Source organism: Acanthaster planci, linkage group LG11 (assembly GCF_054643075.1).
Source record: "Acanthaster planci isolate LZ-2023a linkage group LG11, COTS_SCS, whole genome shotgun sequence".
Lineage (NCBI taxonomy): Eukaryota > Metazoa > Echinodermata > Asteroidea > Valvatida > Acanthasteridae > Acanthaster > Acanthaster planci.
Genome location: NC_141787.1, coordinates 5,488,405 through 5,510,889, shown reverse-complemented (window position 1 = coordinate 5,510,889; position 22,485 = coordinate 5,488,405). Strand labels below are relative to the sequence as shown.

The following is a 22,485-nucleotide window of genomic DNA, read 5'->3' as shown; positions in this document are numbered from 1 at the left end:
TAAACCCGAACCCGTACCCGTAAAACTGGATTAGCGCTACCTTCGTTCGTGCATCCGTGTTACGGCCTGTGCACCATTTTTGGGATTAAATATTCCGGAAGAATTTTTGATTTTCAGCAACCTGCAGGAGGCCGTCTTCCCCGTTGGTATAAATAGTACATCCCTGCTTCTGCAAGCGAAATTCTGTCGCCATGGTGGGGAAGAAAAAAGCGAAAATAACGTGGATTGTGGATCTCGCCCACTATTTGCCTCGCTTCGAAGACGTCTTTGACGAACAGACGTTCTACTGGACCGCCCTGGTTTTCGTCATTTCCACCTTTATTGTGGCATTTTTCCTGTCGCGGAGGATCAAAATTAAAAACTGCGACTTGCTGTAATTTAACGCTTGTAAAGTTTAAGCCCCTTCCTGGAGTAGTGAACAGCAAAACTGAACGTGTTTTGTGCTGCCCATTGTCACGAGTGTCGCCTTTTATTTGTGTCTGTGTACATTTCGCGCAATTGCAATGTAGTGGGTCAGTATCTGATACACCGTTACGTAATGAATGAATTGGACCCAACGCATGCATAATCATAGTATTAATGCTCACAATGCATTTATTTAAAAGAATGCACTATTTATTGAGGACAACAAGTTCATGTAACCTAAATTAATCCCACAGTTTTGACGTAAATGCTTCGTGTAATTTCGCCCCAGCACTGAGGTTGTGGGCTGGTGAACCGCGGCCTACGTTTCAGGCGGCGCACTTCTTCTGGCCTGTTCGATGGGCCGTGTGTACAGAGAAGTGGGATCAGATCGGAAACCACACGCACCATACCACCGGTGACCACATCCCGGATTTCATTTCCATTTGATAACTCGGATCAGGAAGATCGATGTCGGCCACAGTCTTGATGGATTTCTGCAGCGAAAACTTTGACAAGGACTTGAGGATTTGTTTATAACTTGTGAAAGGTGGTCGCAAGTGGAACCGAAAAGACATTTGGGGTGATTGCTGTATACTGCCACTCAGCTCTCTGAAATGGGGAAAAGAAACAGCAAGTTGAGGCAGGAAACCCTAGCGGATCTTCTCGAGAAAACTCACTGTAAGTTGGTCTCCACTTCGCTGGTCATGCGTAGTTAACATGTTTGTGTGTTCATATGGTATACAAGTAAGCTTATCAGTGAGAACTTCCTCATAGCCCGGATGCTACCGTGTTACACAATTCTATTCTCTGTAGGCTTAGGCCGTCTACAATGAAGTGATTGGTGCTACCAGAATTGTAGTAAATATTTTAACAATTCAGTAGTTGCCTCATGTTGTTCAAGCAGCCCAGGTTGTGGTATAAAAAGAAGATGTTCTACCCCTGGCAGGCTTATCCTGACTGATAATTACTTGGTATGTGGGACATGTATATTGAGGATGGGGATGTTTTTAATTTTATGAGTGAAGTTTTTTAAACTTTGAATTGTTCTCCAATCATGCCAATTGTGCATTAGTTGGCTAAAAACTTTTGAAATGCTAATTAAATGTCAGTTCATTTTTTGTCTTAAACAATTAAGTTACAATTAGTGACAGGTTTGATTCAAGTCTGCCACAATATTGTTCAGATTATTTATCTTGTCTGTCCAAAGTTGATACAGTTTGTGACAAGCAATTTCATGCAGTCTTAGGCTGCATCCGAATCTCTTGTCTAGACTAGAGCTAGGCCTAAGTCTTTGCTCCATTGAAAATGCGTGGAGATGCATAGACAATAGACCTAGCCGTAGCTCTGGAAGCCCATTTTGGACACGGCCTTAGTATGAAGATCTTTGTAGATATATGTTGACAACCTTCCAGGTTTTGGTGCATTTGGAACAGAAACGTGAAAAAGAGTGGTTGTAGTACATATACACTGTACATGTACATGTTTGATTTTGTTCAGGAACAGTGTACACATATTGTACATGTACATGTACACACTGTCACATGTACATGTACAATATGTGTACACTGTTCCTGAACAAAATCAAACCGGATATTGAAACACAACTGTTCGTTGCTTGTGTTACATCTATTTTTTAAAAGTTATTTTTATAATTTACTAATTGTGCGCTTACTTGTCTTCTTTTCCAGTTAACGAAAAGGAAATTCTGCAGTGGTAAGTTGAGTTTCAAGCAACTTTTAGACAATTTGTAACTTAACTTTGTACATATGCGTCTGGTGCATCCAGATTTCTGCCAGAGCCCATACGTAGTCATTGATGGTTGTGAGGTGTGAGTGTGATTGTGTAAATGTAACAAGAAGGGAATCGGTTGGGCATTCGTTAGTGATTCTGTTTTATTTCAACTGCTGTACCTCTCCAGTGTTAGATCTAGTCAGCTTTCCGTTTCCACCAAAGTGTTAAAAAAATCGATTTCACTATTTATTTCTGTTGTAGTTCAGAAGTCCAGTTGTCAGTTTGCCATTTGTACCAAATGGCAAATATTTAACTGTTGCATTTAACTAAAATTTGCTGGCTGGAACCGAGTAGATGATAAAATATCACTGTACGAGAGACATTCAGTCAATCAGTAAATTTTCAGTTGAAATTACATGTGACAAATTTGCAGAGGAGTCCCTTTGGCTGTCATAGCCTCGTTTGCCTTCAGTTGGGGCAGGTTCATTCTGATCTCATGGAAGCTAACATTTGACACTGTCACGTAGGTTGACACAACTTAAGTCCTTATGTGTGAACTTTTTTTTTTATGGCACTGATTAAGAAAGTGCATGGCCATGCTACATTTAATTTTCAAAACTCTGATTCTCATCATTTTGCACCAAGTTGCACGTCACAGATAAATCAGCAGTAAATCCCTGTGCAGTGTTCTCAAGTGGCAGTGTACACAAACGAAACCCAACACACATTGTACATGTTCCTCGTCTTTCACTGCTCACTTACCAAACAGGAAGAGAATTTGGCTTTTGTTTTTTGTTTAAAGAAACCCACCAAGGTTGCTGTTTACTGTGTTTGTTGCTACAATAGTGAATGGGACATTTTACAAACGAAGGGTCCATTTTTGTTTTGTTTTTTGGTGTCCTTAACACCAGACATGATTCTTCATTTCAAAGAGTGATTGAGATGTCAGTGCAAAGTCCCTGTCAAACGAATAATAGTTATCTTAATGATATTCGCATGTCATATTGGCACCAGATCTGGTGTACATGTAGGCCTAACAAGGGTTAAAAAAGTCACACTCTTGGACGATGAATTTACACAATGGCTCGTATGTATTTACATGTACAGTATTAAGGTTTGTACAGGCCCTCAAAACCTTGAAAAAATTATTGTGGTTGAATTCACTTCCTGTCGGTTAAGATGCTCTCAAAGTCTGGCCTAACACTACCAAATGGTTAGGGTACGTGTAAGTACAATGTACATTAAGAAAATTGAGTGCAAGGTCTGAAATTTAAAACAAATTTGAGACCGTTTCAGTTTCCAGCTCTGTAAATACAGTAGCTCTTCCTCCATCATTTGTAATTCATCAGTTTTTTCTAAAGTTGATTCAGCACATTTTTATTTAGACATTTTGTTTTCAGACGATTTTATTTTGTTTCTTAGTCCTTGCATTTGAGCATCAACAAGTTCTTTGAAATACTTGTTTTTGTCTGAAATGAATTTTGTATCTTTATCCTTGTAATTGAACAGGACAAACAAGTAGAAAGTGATTACATGTAATTACTCCAACATGTACATGTAGCCTTCATCTGAACTGAACTATCAGCCTCTACTCTGTCATTGTTTCAAATTTTTTTATCAGTCACAAGTTAAAAGCCCAAATGCCAACAATGGGCAACTTTCCATTTTAAAGTGGAAATCGGTCGCAGTTACCAACCTCAATAAAATCCTTTATTTATACACATTCTGTAAACAGAGGATTTTTCAAGAAATGAAACAGAAATAAAAGGTGATTTACCTACATGTACCGGTACATGTATTATTACCATTGTCACTTTGAAAAGTTAACTTTACTTATGGATTACAAATACATGTATCTTAAATTAGGTTGGTACCGGTACAGCAAAACCACTTCTTACCTTTTTCACGGAATTGCCTCAATGTTAACTTTTTTTGGTTGAATGAAAAATCTCTGGCAAGATCCTAATGAGCTCAGCTGAGCTCATTAAGATCTTGCCAGAGATTTTGAGCTTCGGTCGGGGCAGTTTTGGAAGGAACCCCTCCAAAAGCCACCTCTGTGCTAAAACCAATTGAAAATTTGGTTGGACCATTAAGGGCATCTACCGTAAATGTAGCTTCACCTGATACTGATACTTGCATGGGCATTGCAAGGTTGAAAGATCCAAGGGGAGGTGCACCCTCCCCCCCAAAGAAAAATAAGTGTGAAAAAAACAAACAAAAGAAATGCATGAAAAGTATGGGGCAGCGCGGACATCTGGGACTCTTTAAAAACAGCAAGTCCTGCGCTGATGAAAACTGTGACCACAGCGACGTACGTGCACATCAGCCAGTCAGAGGATTGGGTTACACAATCTTTTCTTTGATCAGTACGTCCCCGCTGCCTCATAGGATGAAAATCACAAATTTACGGTACTTGAAGGAGAACGCCTCAAACTTGACCCCCTTGCGCTGCTAATTGTTTTTCAGTTTGTTGTTGATGCGTGTTAACTTTCCCCCCCCCCCAAAAAAAATATCATGGAAAAAGTGTTCCTCCCCCCCAAAAAAATCCTAGCAATGCTCATGCATGCATGCACGCACATGTACATGTACAAACACATAAACTTTGGAAAAGGCAGTTAGAATGGGATGGCTGTACCCTCCCAAATGCAGGTCTACATGTATGATGAATGCCTCCCCAACCAGTAGGTGGATCTTGAAGGATTGGGGCAGTAAGGGTAATTGAAATCCGTCTTCGATTCACCAGCATTTTGTAATTTTGAAATTTATCATCTTGGGACTGACAACTGTGTTCTTACTGTCATCATTTCTTGTGCAGGCACAAAGGATTCCTGAAGGACTGTCCCAATGGCTACCTGAATCAAGAAGTGAGTTTTGTTTCAGGTTTTTTCGTTGTTGCTTTTCTTGGTACAAATGAAGTGTGCAATTCAGGAATTTCACTCCTAGCATCGTTCAAATCTCCAAGGCCTTTTCTGTGGTCTTCAAAGTGTAAAAGTGTGTTAAAGAAAATGTATAAACGTGCATGTACGAGTACGTGTGATAAACGAGTGAAATGAGTTTCGAAGGCTCCTTTTTCACAGATAAGTATGTTTTTTTCTGCAGGAGTTGGAACGAGCCTATTCAGTTGGCCACTAGTTGTTCCTTTTGTTCACACCATGATACAGCACATTTGTTTTGCGCACAAAGCAACTCTCTCTCAAGATTGCTTTCATTCAGCAATTTTGGGTTTCACAGTTTGAACCGAACTTTTTAATACATTTAATCCAAAAGAGATGTTTATACTTTTCGCACAGCGGAGCTTAATATTGAACAATATTAAGTGCATACACATGTACATAAAATTAAGACTTACTGCTTGGACCCTACGGTACACGGATCAGTCTGTCAAATATGAGGTCGGACTTGTGACGTTTTCTGTCCGTGTTACACCTGACCCACAGTATACAATTTGACAAGAGATACATCATTGACATTGACTTCTAACTCTTCTTAGTTGTGTGGTAGGTAATTTACATTATTTAAATCACTCTTGGAAATCAAAGAAATGGGCTCCACACTCTCTAAGTCGTATATGGCAGATGTAACAAGGACAGGAAAAAAAAAGTGGACCCCCAGTTTATAGAATAACCCCCATACATGCACATGTACATGTACACAGTGCATGCACTTGAGACATTGTAACTCATCACCTGGGAATTCATTAAGTAAGGAATGTTGGTAAGAAAAAGTAAAAGTGACATCCTGAAATGAGAAAACTGATGATGTGATGCTTGTGCCAAACAGTTTGATGTTGCTCTTCCCCCTCTAAATTCAGGAAGGATCCCCTCCCCTCCTGTAGACCCCAAGGATTTTGCTCTTAATCCCAGCATGTCGCGAGTAGCAGCTCCACAGAATTCTCTCCTTAGTGTTACGTGCAAACTGCCCGGCTTTTATTTTCATAACGTGGGGCTCATCTCCTCTGACGTTTTTCTTTTCCTGGGGCGAAGTGGATTTTTATCTGCCAGAGTGGAATGCTGGATCCAGTGTTCCCATCACGTTGGAATTTACGGTCTGAGGGAAATGCTCTCAGCTGTCATATTGCGATGTACTTGAGAAAAATTCTTGAATGATATGTATGGTGAACATACATGTACCTCACGCATATAGAATTACTCAAAGCTCTAAGTGCAGTATACAATTTCATTGTGAACATTGCCAATTTGTTGCACGTAAAAGTAAGTGAAGTATTAACCTAAGTTAACACATTTGTTTAAATCTACATTAATGAAGGGGGGCAGTTCGTGCAGATTTCCAGCATCAGACTTATCAGATTAGGACACAATCCGAAAACTCTTGTCTTTGTCAGAAACTTCAAATGAAAATTCTTATGAAAATTGTGATTCAGTAAAACTAAAGTGGACATTTGTTTTGTTGTGGTGCACTCCGTAAGCGTGAATGGAAAAGATTCCATACATGTTCATTGTTGCGAGTAATGTGAGCCCCCGAAAACGAAGGAATAAGTAAAAAACAAAGCGATTGGGTACCAAGTATTAAAGCGTTGCATACGCCCTTCCAATGTGCAGCATAGATTGCAGACATGTACGGTATGTTTAAGTTTTGTCTTGTTTGTTTTTTTTTATTTTAATGTTTTGTTCAGATGGTAGTGATTGGTGCGACCTCATTCATAAAGCATGGAAAAATCCATATTTGAGTGGTCACATGCCAGCCATTTCTCACCTTGAGCCATGATAAACTGGCTTGCTCTCCCAACTTTGAATACATGGCATTCTTAGATGATCCCAATCTATCACTCAACATCCATCACAGTACCTTGCGCATGTGCTACCAGAATGATTCACACATTGGGATAAGTGCAGAGTGTGTCGCCTCCATGCCCACCGTGTCATCTCCGTACAGACTTGCCCGGGATTGACCCCCAATCGCAGTTATTTACTACTCTGCCTGATGGACTTGACTGAGCCGTGCGGCGTGCACCGTGGGGTGTGTTTTGATAAGCGGATTTCTCAATATTGCTTCTGCTAAAAATACTGCCAAGATGGGGGATGTTGATATGAAGTGGATAAAGGAAAATATCAATGCTGCAGAATTTGTCTTTGTTTTTCTTTCTTTTGGGGGGGTCTAATTGGTCACATGATGTCGCCGAGAGGGGGCAAAGCTCTTTCGGGGGGGGGGAGAACCACTCATCAGAAATCCTTCAGATTTTTTTAGTTTCATTTTTAATTTCTTTTCTGTTTTCCCCTTCTCTTTAATTTGAAAAAGTATGTCATCACTCTAAAGCTTATGATTGGTCATTTAACAAACAACTAGAGCATTTAGAGATGAGCAATATTACAGAAATTTTTCATGGAAGTACTCTTTGAAAGTCCAAGTACGAAGAATGTAATTGGTTTCCTGCATATTAGAGGATGGTGAAATGATGAAAGCTTTGCCGACTAGAACGTTAAGGGAGTTCTAAAGTCATGAACTGCAATGACCACTAGAAAAAAATGTACAGTAAGTTGACATTAGGATTGATGTCCCAGTGTTGAGATTCATTGCTTTAATACCTGTGCCAGAAATAAGAATGTTAAAGTAGAGATTGAAAAGATTTGAAAAAGGTTTATCGCTACTTGTTCTTCAGCGCTACAATATTGAGGCATACGGAATGATTTCTCTTCAAACAGTGTCCAATAAATCAAGAAGAGTTTGTACATGTAGGACCGATCCTCAAAGTTCCACTTTAATCCTACTGGGACGATGGATTGATGCTCATGAACTTCCATCTGCGGATCTGTTCTTGCTCACAATTTTTGCTAAGAACACTGCTAATAATGCTCCATGTATCATAAATGTTTTTTTTTACCGGTATTTGTCATGAGTTAATTTATACACTCATAAGCAGTAGACTTAAATTTGATGATTGGAAAATGTACTGCTGCCTCCGGGAGGGGAAATGTATACATGTACATGTATTCCCAGGAAAGTATCCACACAATATCATTAACTAAATGAGGTTGATAAATCCTTGATGTCGTGTATGCATTTTGAAGTGCATGAACCTACGTGCACATGGACTGTACATGTACATGGAAAGAATTTCCGGGGGGGGGGGGAATTTGTATACAGTATTCCCCATACAGTGGTCTGTGCCAGTTCAGTGTACTGGTGTCACGCGTCCGCTTTGCTTTTTCGTAGAATTTGTCAGCATCCGGCAGACTTTAGGGAAAGTAATTTATGCTCTAGACAAACAAACCAATCTGAAATTGTTACATCCAAGTCCAAACATTGCCCAGTGAGATGGATGCCAGGGAAAGAAGCCATGCCAGCCTGAGATTTGTTGCTTTGCATTTAACTGGAAACCGGTTGGGATCGACATGTAGGCCACAAATTGTTTTTGATTTTCAAATGTACAGTGTATGTACTCCAAGTTGCGCTAAAATTTTTGTTTCAGAAACTGTCAAAACTTGGTTCAGTTATGTCCTTAAGATCAGAAATATGTTGAAAATAAAACAAGTTTGATTTGAACAAATGTACTTGTATTGTACATTACGCACCTACATGTACATAATGTACATGGTGTTTACCTTGATAAACTGCTGTCAAGTTAGGGATGTATGGTAGATACATACAACTTGGGATGAGATGACTTTTGACGGCCAGCTATCTGCCAACGTCAGGATGTCCCTCTGTGCTAGTGGAGGTTAGATGAGGGATCGCATTTCCTACCGCGTCTTAGAATTCAAAGAAATATTTGTCACAGTGTGCTTTGGGAGAGTCAACGGTTTTAATTTGGGAGAGACGGGAATGTTCAACTGCTTGACCAGATGTTAAGTTGCTGTCACAATGCACCGTAGCCTCTTCGTATTGTTCGACTGGAAAATGAACACAGTACCAAAAATTTTGGGCCAAAGTGAAAAAAGGGTCCTTTGAAGTTGGAGGAACAAGGCAACAGGGCCATCAACAGATAGTGGAAGCACAATACAACTTGGCATCTTGTTGTGTTGAATTGATGTAGTGCTTGGATTTGTTTTGTCTAGCTGTCAAGTATTTTGTTTCATCATTTTAATGTAATGTCATTGATTTTTTTTTATTTACCGTAGGTTTTTAGCTAGCGAAATCTAGTGATTGAATTTGAATTCTGTCGGTTGTTTTCAATGTGATGTTTGTCTTTACGTTTAGTTTGCAGTTTTTCATTTTTCCTGTTCCAGTTGTCTTAAACATATTGCATACTTTGTACAGCACATTTGAACTTTTCAGAAATCGGATACATTGTGAGTGACTAGATTTTTGAATGTCACTTCTTCCATTGGCAAAATTACACATGTACACACAAGTCTTGAATTAATATCGAACGCTGTTTGCCTACTTCGTCATTCAAGCATGTCATGTGACATGCACAGAAGACAATGAGATGAAAAAAGTAATTACTTGCTGAACTAAAAAAGGAAAACAAATACCTGCGACGTGTGTAATATACAACTGTACATGTATCACTGACCACAGGGCTTGTACATTTCCTATAGAGACACAGATCATGTACTCGTATATGATGCATGTGAGTCTAGTTTCTCTGTGTGTGCGTCCTTGTCAGGTCTGACATATGATTTGTAAGTTCAGAACAAATTCTCTGATTTGCTAGATTAATGAACTTATGCAAACTACCTGCAAAACAACTAGAAATTGTCTATCTCAAATTACCCAGTTCACGTGTAACAGAGGACACCAAAATGTCACACTTTTGGACCCTTAATTCATGGAATTACCCAGATGTCTCTCTAAACAAAACAAGTACATGTAAGTACCGGTACATGTGAATCTGGTCTATTTTAAGAGCATTGCCTGAAATTAAATTTCGTTGAAACAAGGAAATTGTGGGTTGCCTTTTTCTGGAAGCATCAACCGCACATTTTGCTTTTCAGTTTAAAGTGAGATTATAGTCACGTGCAGAAAAGTGGTCAGCCCACATGACCTGTTTGCCACGGCAAACACCAGATTTGCAGCTACTTGTAATTGGGGTGCTGCCTGTGATCCTCACCTGTTCAAGCTCATTGTGAGCCAGTTCCATAATGCAGGATGAAATTCGTTGTGTAACTTCATATGTCTGGTGAAGTGGATGACGGGGCCTCCTCGGTAGATTTAATGACAGTTAAAGTGATGGATATTGAATGCTCATCAGTAGTTTGTGCCGAATTAAAAAAGCACAGTAATTGGATGTCTCATGTCGTCAACCGAGCACGTTGATGTGGTATGTACATGTAAGTATCTTGTTTTGGTAGAATAATTAGGCTTGCCCAACGTGTGTGGTGTACAAAAAGGTAGGGTGCATAGGACTCAGGAAATGAGTCCAATCCGCTAATCAATCTTTAATTAATCCTAGTCCTTCGAGTCCAGCCCAGACTGCATACTCGTCCAGGTACTGTACATGTACTGTACGTATGTAATAGACCTGTGCGCTGGGCAGGAGTAGCTACGAGAGGACCGGGCCACATCAGATAGCACAGTGCACGCACACACACATGTGCCCTGTACAACATATAATTTCATTGTTGATACTGTCCTGAAATGACATACATGTACACATGCCAGAAATGACATACATATTGAAAATGGCCCTGGTCTTGCCATCTGCTAGCAGGTTTGGTTTTATCACTCCAAACTGTTATGTGTCCCGGTACCAGTAACTTTGTCGATTCCAAACCAGCATTTCTGAGAAACGTCAACCGTCAGTCAGATGCCCTTGAGTATAGAGCACCAAAGTGTGACGTCACTGTGAACCAGAAAGTACAGTGCAAATGAATGGGGTATGCGTGCGTGGTTCTTGCGCCAATGCCTTTTGCACACATAAGTGTGCATGGGACGTATTCACTTTGGTACTCTGTCTAGACTTCCTGTGTGGCTTTCATTTTTGTTGTGTTTTTAATTTTGATTTCCCTTTGATCACTGCACTCCTCAGCAAATGTCTCCTAGCACCAGTGCTTGTAGTTATGTATATGTAAGTGCCAAAAGTTGGCAAAGTGTAGGCCCGTGACTACATGTCATATTTCTTCAGCCAATATGCAGTGACACTGATGATTCGTGGGTACATTCAGAAACCATTCAGACGCACATGTATTCATATACTGTATGTTGATGTGATCACATTAATTCCAGTCGGGGATTTCAAACAATTTTTTAAAGATTTCTTCAAGTCATTGTTTAGACTTTACTTAAATTTCCCCACCCCCATGACCTTTGAATCACATCAGGAGAAAGTCTTTCTTCGCTGAAGGGCCATTAGGACTGGCACAGTATTTTTGTTAAAAGCTCTCATCGGCATCTTTCAGCACTTCCTTTTTAACTTCCTTCATTGCAGTTTCACGAGGTGGACTTTTAAGGGTCTGTGCAGTGCAATTTGTTTTTGCTACCAACCTTAAAAATTTCTGTTTTGTTTTGTGGTTTAAATGGTATTGTGCTGAAGAAAACACAGACCCTTTTTAATCTAAAAAAAACCATAACTTTCTAATACTCCAAAAGAAATGACCATGCATTGAAGAAGAGTTTTAAGTAACACCAAAAGTATGCATGAGAATTTTATCTCCTGGCCCCTTCAAACTGGAGGTAATAAGCATTTGGAATTTGGGTCAGCAAGACTGTTTTTAGCAGCCATCATACATGTACATGTACTGTACCAGTGTAACCTGAACTGTGGAGCAAAGAATAATGGGCTCCAATGGTATGGCAAGCTGCCAACAGGCCATTCCTGGCAATCAAATTGGTGCCAAAGCGGGCTGTCACACTGCATAAAGGCTAATGATCCTCTTCCGTAAACAAAAAATGGCACCTGAGTTCTCTCTCTTGGCCCTGTCATCCTACTCTTGTTGCTCATGACTGCTTTTTTGTACTTGTAGACTGGGGAATGGACAGTGTTTGATATGACACGTGTACAATGTGTGTGCTGGTTCAGTGACAAATTACATGTACATGCACAGTATGCCAGCAAGACATCTGCTTCTTGACCTCCAGCATCCAGATTGTGACTAATTAGTGGGAATCTGCTATTTACACCATTGGTAGGCTACAGCTGCCCACAAGACTGGTGTCCTGCCATATCAGTAATAACTGCTGGTAGCTTTGGAGAGTATTATTAGAGTATGATGTAATGCCTCTTCTGTTTTTTGGATGCAGTGTGTACATATTTGTTAGTTTTAAACATTCAAGCCAACCCAAAGTTGTGCAAGGATTAAGATTACAAGAAGACTTCTTGAAAATTGAAGAACTCTTATCAAATTGTATTAAATGGGGATATCTACATGTACGTAGAGGAGCAGTTCATGCGTGCCCCAAATCTATAAATTGATGAAAGTCAATGCATACCTTCCAGTTTAGTCACATGACGATGGCTGTTCAGTACCAGACATAAGGATCTCTCAAAATACCGTAGCCAATCCAATCATCAGTCTCAGTCTTGTTTTTTACAACCTTGGGCACAGAATGCTAGTCATTCAGAGCTTAAAATACTCTTACTTGTCATTTGGCCTATGCAGAAGATCATACCATGATCTAGATGTCAGTCCCTCTTTCCCATTTTTTACATGTACAAAAAAATTGTACCTACTTTGTACCTGTAGGACTTTGAAAATGGAAGGCAATATACATGTACATGTACACTTACATGTACATGTACATGTATTTTACAGTGCTGTAAGCTCTCATGACGTTTTGTAGCCATCAATTTCTTTAATTAACAGAGTTTTCTGAGAGTTTGTAAGTTTTTTGCACATGAACTGGTATACGTTCAATCTTACCCAAATTAATTAAAAAACACACCAAAAATAAAAAAAATACTCAATCCCAAAACTAACTTCTTCAAATGATTACTCTAATGATTTTATTAAAACCTGAGACAGTTGTTCATTATGTATAAAGAAAGTGCCTCTGGGCATTTCCATTCAGAAAGGGAAAGTTTGTGATACTGTGACTGACCTCATTCGTTTTTGTAACTCATGAACAAAAATGAGTTTTTACCCCCAAAAACCTGTTTCGGGGAATTAAAAGCCCTTGTACATGCTTCTTGTGTCCTCTGCCCTATTCCCCCAAAACTTCTTTTTGTTAAAAAATTAACCTATTATAATGAAGTCATTGGATCATTGTAATGAGCCTTCTCCAAAAAAAAAAAAAAGCTGAGATTACTTTCCCCCTTTTCCCGCCTGCTTTCTTCTTTTGTGCAGGAATTCTCCAAGATCTACCAGCAGTACTTTCCAAGCGGTGATGCCACCAAATTCGCTTCCTTTGTTTTCAACGTCTTCGACGAAAACAACGTGAGTTCTTCCATTCCCAAGTCTTTGAGTTATTTTCGGAGGCCACACTCCTTGATCCAAATACCACACGAAACCCTACCTCACGAACTGCAACAAATTATCTCTGACACTCGAGCCCTGCGTGAGGATGGCCATGAAAATCATTTACCCACACTCCTAATTTTGAATCGCACTCTGTGGATGGGTCAGATATCAGAAACCAAATATTTGGCAAAAGATAAAACTTTCTGCATAGTGTTCATTACGAGCTCCAGTCAATTGTTGTATACAGCACAAAAATTGGTCAGTAGAGTGATGTCATGTAGAAAATGGCCCTTGTGGTTCCATGCTGTCGTGTACACATAAAACTGTTCAAAAGCTTCAACAATTGAATTTTTTTTTTTTTCAAATTGAGATTGTTCAGTTGTACCTCTGGGTTTCGTGTGAAGGGTCTTCGTGTTGCTACTCGTGAGACTGTATCATTGCTGCCTTGATACATGAATGTCTTTCCCAAGGGCAGATTTGCCCAGTAGGCCTAAGTGTAACATTGAATTCATTGTCCGCTTCAGGCTTATTTGTGTGTGGGTTTTGGGTTTTTTGTTTTTGTTTTGTGCTTGTACATTCTTTGGGATTCTGAGTATGTACAAAAAGACCAGAGCCAAGCAACTGTATTTTTATAGGTTCAAAGTTTTTACCAAAAACACCTTAGGAACTGGGGAGTACCAAAGTGACTTCGTACATGTAGTGACTGTGTCCTCAGATGTCGGAAGCTTACGTTGATGTTTTTAACTGACGTATTTCATGCAATTTAGAGACATAGATAGTTGCACACAAAGAAACATTTTGGAATACAAAATTTATTTCAAGGCACCTAATATGCAGTGTTGTGCTGAGAAGTTACAGGTATTTAATAATATCAAAGAGTCCATGCAGTGGAACTACAGTATTTTACTGCAGTCCTTGAAAATCTACCTTTGCACTTCAATTAATCTCATTTTTAGTTTTGTGCAGCCATTTGAAAAAATTATCATGGGACCTCTTTGGTTTTTATTAAAATGAAAATTTCCATATATTCATGAACAAATGTGATGTTGCCCTAGGTTCGAAACCTCAGTGTTACGTTGATTTGTGCACAGAAACTGCTGAATTCTATGAAACTTTGTAGTCCAGAATCTTGTCTGTTGTGAGTTGTTGATGTGTAAAGGCATACATGTACCGGGTAGCAATAAGCCAATGATCGAGCCTGTCTCAGAAATGAGTAAATTTTGGGGTGTCTGAGAAAAATCCATGGCACATGTTCCCTTGAATTGTACAATGGCGTGCCATGAAAATAGGACTCTTTGCTGTGTAACTCTTGCAGCATGCACTGAGTGTAACATTTATCATGCTGAGTAAACGAAGTGGCTGATTTTTCCTTAGGATGGAGCCATAGAGTTTGCTGAATTCATCAGGGCGTTATCTGTTACGTCCAGAGGAAATATTGACGAGAAACTAGACTGTGAGTAGCACATTATAAAACAAATATCCCCCACGTTAATTGAATGAATCCTCCCACTTCATCACTGGTAATTCCATGTGAATGTCGTTCCGGGCATTGATTTTGTTATTTCTCAGAAAATGATTAATATTGGGCATTGTGTACGTCGTAACAGTGATGTTGGAAAATAATTGACGTCAAGAGGCCCCCGTCTTTACAATATGTGTACGTGTACTTGATGCGTGATAACTTTTTGTTTGTGGCTTCAGTAGGTTTTTGTTCCTCATTGCAACCCCACCAAAAAGGCAAATCATAATAGCATCAGTCTGTTACCAGGGCAATGCAACGCTTCACTTGACTCTGATGAAGTCCAGATTTCAAAGGAAATGTGGGTGATAAAGGAAACCCTCAACAAAGAGATGACACCAGAGGTTTATACTGTACATGCACATGTAGGTCATAATTACCTACATGTACCACCATATGATAGAACAGGAAACATTATGAAAGTCCCTGTTAATATGTCTGGTATCCATGGAATTATCCTGTATTTTACCCATGTGTTATGCACATGTACATGTATATCGTAAACGTTCATTCTGCTGTGTCAACTGGAACATGTTCAATCTGGAGTACATGTTCTCAGGAGGATCATACAAACAACCAAATACATGTATTGCTCGTGTACATGTATTTTACACATGCTTTAAGATCATTAGGGACTGATACAAATGCTACATGACGTGATAATGTATTTGTCTTGGGCAACAATATCCTAGTGAAGAACAACTGGGTGAGACATGCATGAAACTTTCCTTGGTTTGTGGTCGATGTCTGACATCCCTCAACCGTCATTCCTCGGACTTTTCCCTTTTTTATTCTGGGAACCAAACCATGAATCATCCAAAATTCCCCCTCTACCAAACACCATTGACAAACTCTTGCAGTCATAATTTTCAAGTGGTATCTGCCCTGATTTCAAGGTACAGTCACAGGGCTCCCTCTCCCCCCTCCCATCTTGCTAAACCTCCTGGTAGAGAATCAGGGGAAAGCTAAGGCCGCTGTGGGTAAGGATTAGTATTGAAAGTCGTATAATATTATAAAGCCAAGTGTTACCGAAGCTACAGTACCTAGCAATCGAAAGTGAACTTAGGAATGGGAAATTCTCTTTTCACCATTTCTCCTCCTGGAGAATTCATTTCCATTTCACAAAAATGTGAAAACAGTTTCCCACTGTGGGAAAACATTTTATCACCTTTTCATACAAGTGGGAAAAGATTTTTGCACCCCGTTTCGCACAAGTGAGAAAACATTTTCATTCTTTGCCACACAAGTGGGAACATGTTCTTAGGCCTTGTGACTCTCAACATGACACTGTTTTCTCACTTCTGATTTCCCAGTGCCATTCACAGTCTTAACCTTCAACTGAATGTGCTGTACGTGCACTTGTAAAGAAAATACCGCCAAGTGCTTGTACTTGTACATGTATGATTGGGATCCCTCATAGACTTGTCTAATTTTCTTCTGTTGTTGAACTGTTGTTGAACCTCTAGGGGCATTCCGGTTGTATGACCTGGACCATGACGGCTTCATCACCCGGGACGAGATGCTGAACATCGTGGATGCCATCTACCAGATGGTTGGCAACATGGTTCGCCTGCCAGAGGAGGAGAATACGCCCCAGAAGAGGGTGGACAGAATATTTGCCCTCATGGACAAGGTTAGACCTAAAAAAAATTCCCCTCCAGTCAAGTCAGGCAAGGGCATTGAATGTCGTGCACTCTTCCTCTGTATTTGCCTGTGCTGAAATTAAACCTTGCAGGTGTCTTGTAAAATAATTGCAAACTACGTTGTAATTGTTGCTAGATGCGCACTATATGCTCCATGCTTAAATGGGGGAAAGTACTCTGTTAATAACAAAGGGACAGTGTGCGTTTATTGGCCAACACATTCTGTGTGTGCATTCTTTCCATGCATGTGGTGTAGAGCATGGCCAAGTGATTTTCATCCAGTAACAAATCACTTTGTAAATTGGTGCTCCCCACCAGTGGCATCAGCCAAACCTCTCTGTTTGTCACTGGCTAGGGTCCTCTCTTTGTCTAAATAATTGTTGAAATCATAAAAAGTCCTGTTTACGTAATATAAAATAGGCCTAAATGACCGCATGCTTTCACCTTATTAATGGTTTGTAAGATGCCAACCCTTCCTCGAGACCAGTTGGTCAGAATTAAGGATTCACGTTTTTTGAGGGATGAATATCTTCCAGTTGTATTGTCTTGCTTTGCAGAACAAGGACGACAAACTGACAAAGGAGGAGTTTCAGAATGGTTCCAAGGAGGATCCGACCATCGTGCAAGCATTGTCACTCTACGACGGCCTTGTATGAAGATGTACATGCAATTAAGAGAGCTAGCTGCAAATATTGAAGTGTGCACAAGTTTCTGACATCTAGGGACAGGATGTGTTTAATGCCCAGAGTCTGGGCTTAAGTCGGAATGTTGAAAGATACAAAAAACTTAAATGTACAGTGTATTTTGAAATCTACGGTAGATGACATCTCAGGCAATTCTGCACTTCTTTCCTGGAGTATTCACTTCCTTTAGTTCAAAGTTCCCATGTCATCCTCATCACTAGATTTTTTTCACTTAACACGTCAAGACTAGGCCTGGGAGGTTGGGGGGATGTTGGAAATTAAACGAGGAAGCGACGTCTTGACGAGATTACTGACGAGAGGCTTGAACTGAAAAGGTACATGTACATGTATGTATTGTAGGAAATGCAACATGCTTCTTTGTGTCCATGGAACTGTCCTTCCATTGATTGTTGGTAGATGTTGTGGAATTTTAAACTCAAGTAGCAAGAGGCACTATTCACTTCAGTTAAGAGAACAGAATGACATTTGGACACACAGTGGTGCTGTGTGAATACTTTTACCAGTAAAAAGACCACAGATGTGCTAGTTGTAATGCCAACTTAAAGTTGCATTTTTTTAATGGTTTGAAAAATACTTTTACTTTGCTAAGTATGAATCTTAATGAGGATGGGAATGAAATGAAGCTAATTTATCTCTTTTTTCATTGCCAGACTTGAAAAAAGGTGTTTATAGTTAAAGATGTCAGTTTTGTCCCCGACCACTACCCTGGCTTCATCTGATGAGGATTTGTTTTTCTCTGTCGCGGGAGGTGGCAAATGTCATGACCTGTATTGAGATGAAATCAAATCTGTACCGAGTTCTGACATTTGAATCACTCGGTTCCAAACTATTTTGTGCCTCATCAGCAAATCACAATGAACTTGTGTGTATTAACGATGCTCATCACTGTGTTTGACCTACAACGATAGTCACCCCTTTCGTGGAAGTCCACCCGAGGAGAGAGAGAGTTTATTATTCATCTCACGTACTGGCATTTGCAAAAACCTGTTTCGGTGCTTTCTCTCGGTGTGAAATTCAGCCTTGGCTGCGAAGTCCAACATTTTTATTGTATAAATGGTACACGGCATAATAGCGGTCACTAATGAGAGTGAGTTGAGGGTGTGCACAGTGGTCAGTACGCACAGTCGTGTTTAGCTACTGTATCCCACAGAGGCATACAAAGCATTTCATTTCCTATTGTCCCCACTGGCTGGCATTCTCCTATAGACTAAGCACAGACTCTGACAACAGAGGACAAAGCATTTCATTTCCCATTGTCCCCACTGTCTGGCATTCTCCTATAGACTAAGCACAGCCTCTGACAACAGAGGACAAAGCATTTCATTTCCCATTGTCCCCACTGTCTGGCATTCTCCTATAGACTAAGCACAGCCTCTGACAACAGAGGACAAAGCATTTCATTTCCCATTGTCCCCACTGTCTGGCATTCTCCTATAGACTAATCACAGCCTCTGACAACAGAGGACAAAGCATTTAATTTCCCATTGTCCCCACTGTCTGGCATTCTCCTATAGACTAAGCACAGCCTCTGACAACAGAGGACAAAAGGGAACCAAGGACTCACCACTGAGGACAGGAAAGTCTTCTGTTCACTTTAGTACACATGTGGCATGGAGTAAACATAGCCATTTTTCATCTGAATGTGAACAAACGCAGTGGTGTTGCTGGGTTTGTTGAGGGACCTGGAGTGTGCGCGCCCTTTCAAAAAATCGTAACCCCCAGTCACCCCCCCCCCTGGAAATTTTGAAAACAGAAAACAATAGTATTATGAAAAACTACTGGGACTTATGCACCCCCTCCCCCCAGCATGGGTAACATCTGGCTCCCCCCCTCACTCCCTTACATAGAGACCCCTGCCTACACCGCTGCACAGAAGCCCCAGCATCATCATATGAGAAGGAAGACATTTGAGCCTGGGCATAATGATGGCTTTGATCTAGTTTGTCAGTGTGTACTTGCCATTTTGTGCCCGTGTTCAGAGAGTCTGCAGATGGCATTGTCATTGTGGCACTTTGTCCGAGATAATAAAATGCCTTGTTGAGCCTGTCCTGGTGTTTTTGTCCAGCAGGAGAAATGCAGCGCACTGATTGAGAATGCTGCCATGTGTGCAAACCATACACATGTAAGTCTTATCCAGCAGTGACGTCTTGAAGGTATTAATGAGCTTTAGTATCCTGCTGGTGGATAAGTCTTCAGCATGCAAGCAATGCTCCTACCATTCCTAACACGTCCACACATTGTTGATCTACGCACATACACGTTGCTGTGTGCTTCAAATTTAAGAATGTGTTTGGCATGCGTGGATGCACTGTAAACACCTCAGTAATGTCTGCCACTGAATTACAATCGCTGGATTGGCCTACATTGCCGTCTCTTTTTCGTCACAACTTTTACGTTAGAGGAGACCTGCAATAATTGTATGAAAGTTGTAATATTGATGTATATACATGTAGATACCAAGGTGTGGCAATCATGCAGTGCTAAGTGACACTGGATTGTTTGATTATCTATCGTGGTGGTTATTGCAAGAGTAACTTAATCATGTATTGCAATATTAAGTGTACCTAGAAAGGAGTATAGGAGACATTGAAGTACTTTGATGAAGTAGACTTGTCATGTCAACCAAATGATGATTGAGAGGCTGGTAACCACACTGGTAATGTGGCACACATAAGTCCATAAAGTTCAGTGCAAAACGGAAACTTGCCCCAGCACCACACTTGTACGTGTTCTCAAATTTCATGCATTCAGTGCGCGAGGCAAATCACGACACGTGATTGGTCATGGAGGCATGTAACGCATGCATACCACCTGTGTGCAGGCGTGGTGTCCCTGCAGTAAGGCATGCATACCACCTGTGTGCAGGCGTAGCGTCCCTGCAGTAAGGCATGCATACCACCTGTGGCAGGCATGGTGTCTCTGCAGTAATGGCTTAATCTTTCGGTCCCTGAATTTTGTCTCCAAGTGTTTAGGCTGTGGGACAGGCTTCCCTTTTCCGTGGCGTCTCTGATAGCTGCACAGCCTTCAATGCAGAGACAAGTAATGTGTTTTAAAATACCCAATAATACATAAGCAATCTTTCGTAGTGGCCATCAAAACTAGTGCAATTTGGTCTCTCTCACACAGCAGTCAGTACTAATCAAGACATTGAAACATGGCCCACAAGTGCACATACATACAGTTTCTGCAAGCACGTTTCTACTTACATGTACATACATGTACCATTGGTAACCGCTGATGTGACCAACCTGAGAGAGTTGGTGCTGAGGCATCAACCAGGCCAGTCCAACCATTATTTACCGGTGTGCATTCGATCAAAAATGGTCTGAACTGTGGTTAATCATAGTTCTTTATTGACATCAAGTCTGATGGAGTTTATGGAGCAGATTAAAAAACACTTAGTTTTTATTTTTTCCAAGCGATATCTTACCCATATTCAGTCATGCAGACGCAGAAGAAAATGTCTAGTTCACCAACAGGTCATCTTTTTACCACTGGAATTTGTCGTCTGTGAATTTTTATCCCGATTTAATTTAAAACTTCACCAAACCACAGAGAATTAACGGTCCCCTCTTCCAGTACTGCTGTATTCCTCAGTGACAGTACATTGAGTGCTATTGTTGATCAGGGACACGTAAGTGCAAAAGTAACATGGCATTTGTTGCTGCAGTGCAGTTTATCTACATTGGAAGTCATGTTTTGGAGGACAGCAGGGAAGTTTGCTCCCTGCAATACATTATCTAACACATACCGGTATATCATCAGTATTTGGCTTTGAAATAACTTTCATTAACAACTTTGTTAAAATGTGGTTGAAACTGCAAGTTTCAGAGTGGGCATAGAAAACTCCTAGAAATGTAAGATGCTGCTCTGTATTCCTGTGGGAAGTACAGTGTTTTAATTTAGCTCGACTGGATCCCACAAAATGAGTCTTGGGGCCATTTTTGTTTGATGGACGGACAGATCAAGCAGAGCTCCTTGCTTTTGGCATCCTAATGAAACTGGGCATCGTGTGGGTGAATATGTTGAGAGTTCCTATGAAGTTACATTGTGCAAGATTCCTTGAACTCCAGAGAGGCTCTAGCAATTTGTGTCTCATTTTGTTAGGTTGGGTGATAATGATTTATAGGTGTATATACATAGACTGTACATCACAGACTATTGACCCCTAGCACGTATTTCTATGCCGAAAAATAAATACCTTTAAAAAAACTGTCTTGGTACTTGACGAAGAAAAAAGATTGTAATACTGTAGAAATGTGAAAAAAATAAGAATACTGCTGTGGTAGAGAGCAAGGTATCTACATGTTTACAGGGTGATTAAGTTTTTCTCTAAATTATATGAATGTTGCCGTCCGTCGTCATTAATAGTTTCTTTTAAACTGAGTAGCATTGAGTGGAATGTGGTACACCGAGGTTGTTTTCCAGTTCATATTGCATGCACCTGGAAAAGCAAACATAATTTGTTACATACTGCACTGTCCAGTACGATTTTGAAGAAAGGTTTCGTCACACGTGATTCTATGTAGCCATGAGTAAATTTCATTATGAAGTTATGCTAGTTCATCACCAGCATGAAAATATTTATTCCGACTGTCATTGAAGTAAGCTAATTCGGTATTCGGTTCACCATCCACATGCGTATATCATGTATATTGTATATAGAACAGTAATACGTCACAGGAGGGTTTTTATATTTATTTCGAAAGCCCCAAATACTTTCTTTGGCAGGACACTAAGATATACTTCCTCATCCATTATTTACTGGTCTTCTCTAAGCAGGGAGGTAGCCGTTTTTGGTGTCATTTGCACGCTAAGGTGTCACAAGTGCTACCGACATGACATGTATTATTGAAAGTACCGCTCATACAGCGAACCATTTTTGATATTAAACACTTTGGGATACTTTTGATGCCCTACCTGGTGTCATCAGGCCAGAATTCTGCTCTCTGCACTTGTAAATATTAATCTCTTGTCAGGTGTGCCTCATGAATATTTATTAAATGTCTGTGAAACTTGAAACGATGCCCAGGTTATTTTTGTCCGAGCTTTGCTTTTCCTTTGTCAATTAATCATTGCAGTAGCACCCTTGCCAAATATTGAGGTGATGTTTTTGTGACATATTTGTATATTTTGGATTCAATGTCGATAAATCAGCACTTGAAAACAGAAGGACAGACATGTAA

At 40.2% G+C, this 22,485-nt stretch overlaps 1 protein-coding gene across 1 annotated transcript; it reads left to right on the top strand.

Annotated features, from left to right (window-relative positions):
* Nucleotides 1-21: 21 nt before the first annotated feature.
* Nucleotides 22-22,321, top strand: LOC110987530 (neuronal calcium sensor 1-like). The gene is made up of 7 exons (XM_022250323.2): nucleotides 22-1,083; nucleotides 2,094-2,118; nucleotides 4,952-5,000; nucleotides 13,320-13,409; nucleotides 14,808-14,886; nucleotides 16,419-16,585; nucleotides 17,153-22,321. Exons 1-7 carry the CDS (start codon nucleotides 1,020-1,022, stop codon nucleotides 17,249-17,251), a joined length of 573 nt encoding a protein of 190 aa, XP_022106015.1. The 5' UTR covers nucleotides 22-1,019; the 3' UTR covers nucleotides 17,252-22,321.
* Nucleotides 22,322-22,485: the final 164 nt, after the last annotated feature.

Excerpts from the sequence above, each read along its gene's own strand:
- LOC110987530 (XM_022250323.2), top strand. The coding sequence starts at position 1,020 with ATGGGGAAAAGAAACAGCAAGTTGAGGCAGGAAACCCTAGCGGATCTT. Across the intron at positions 13,410-14,807 it reads ACGTCTTCGACGAAAACAAC|GATGGAGCCATAGAGTTTGC; the intron begins GTGAGTTCTTCC and ends ATTTTTCCTTAG. Across the intron at positions 16,586-17,152 it reads TATTTGCCCTCATGGACAAG|AACAAGGACGACAAACTGAC; the intron begins GTTAGACCTAAA and ends CTTGCTTTGCAG.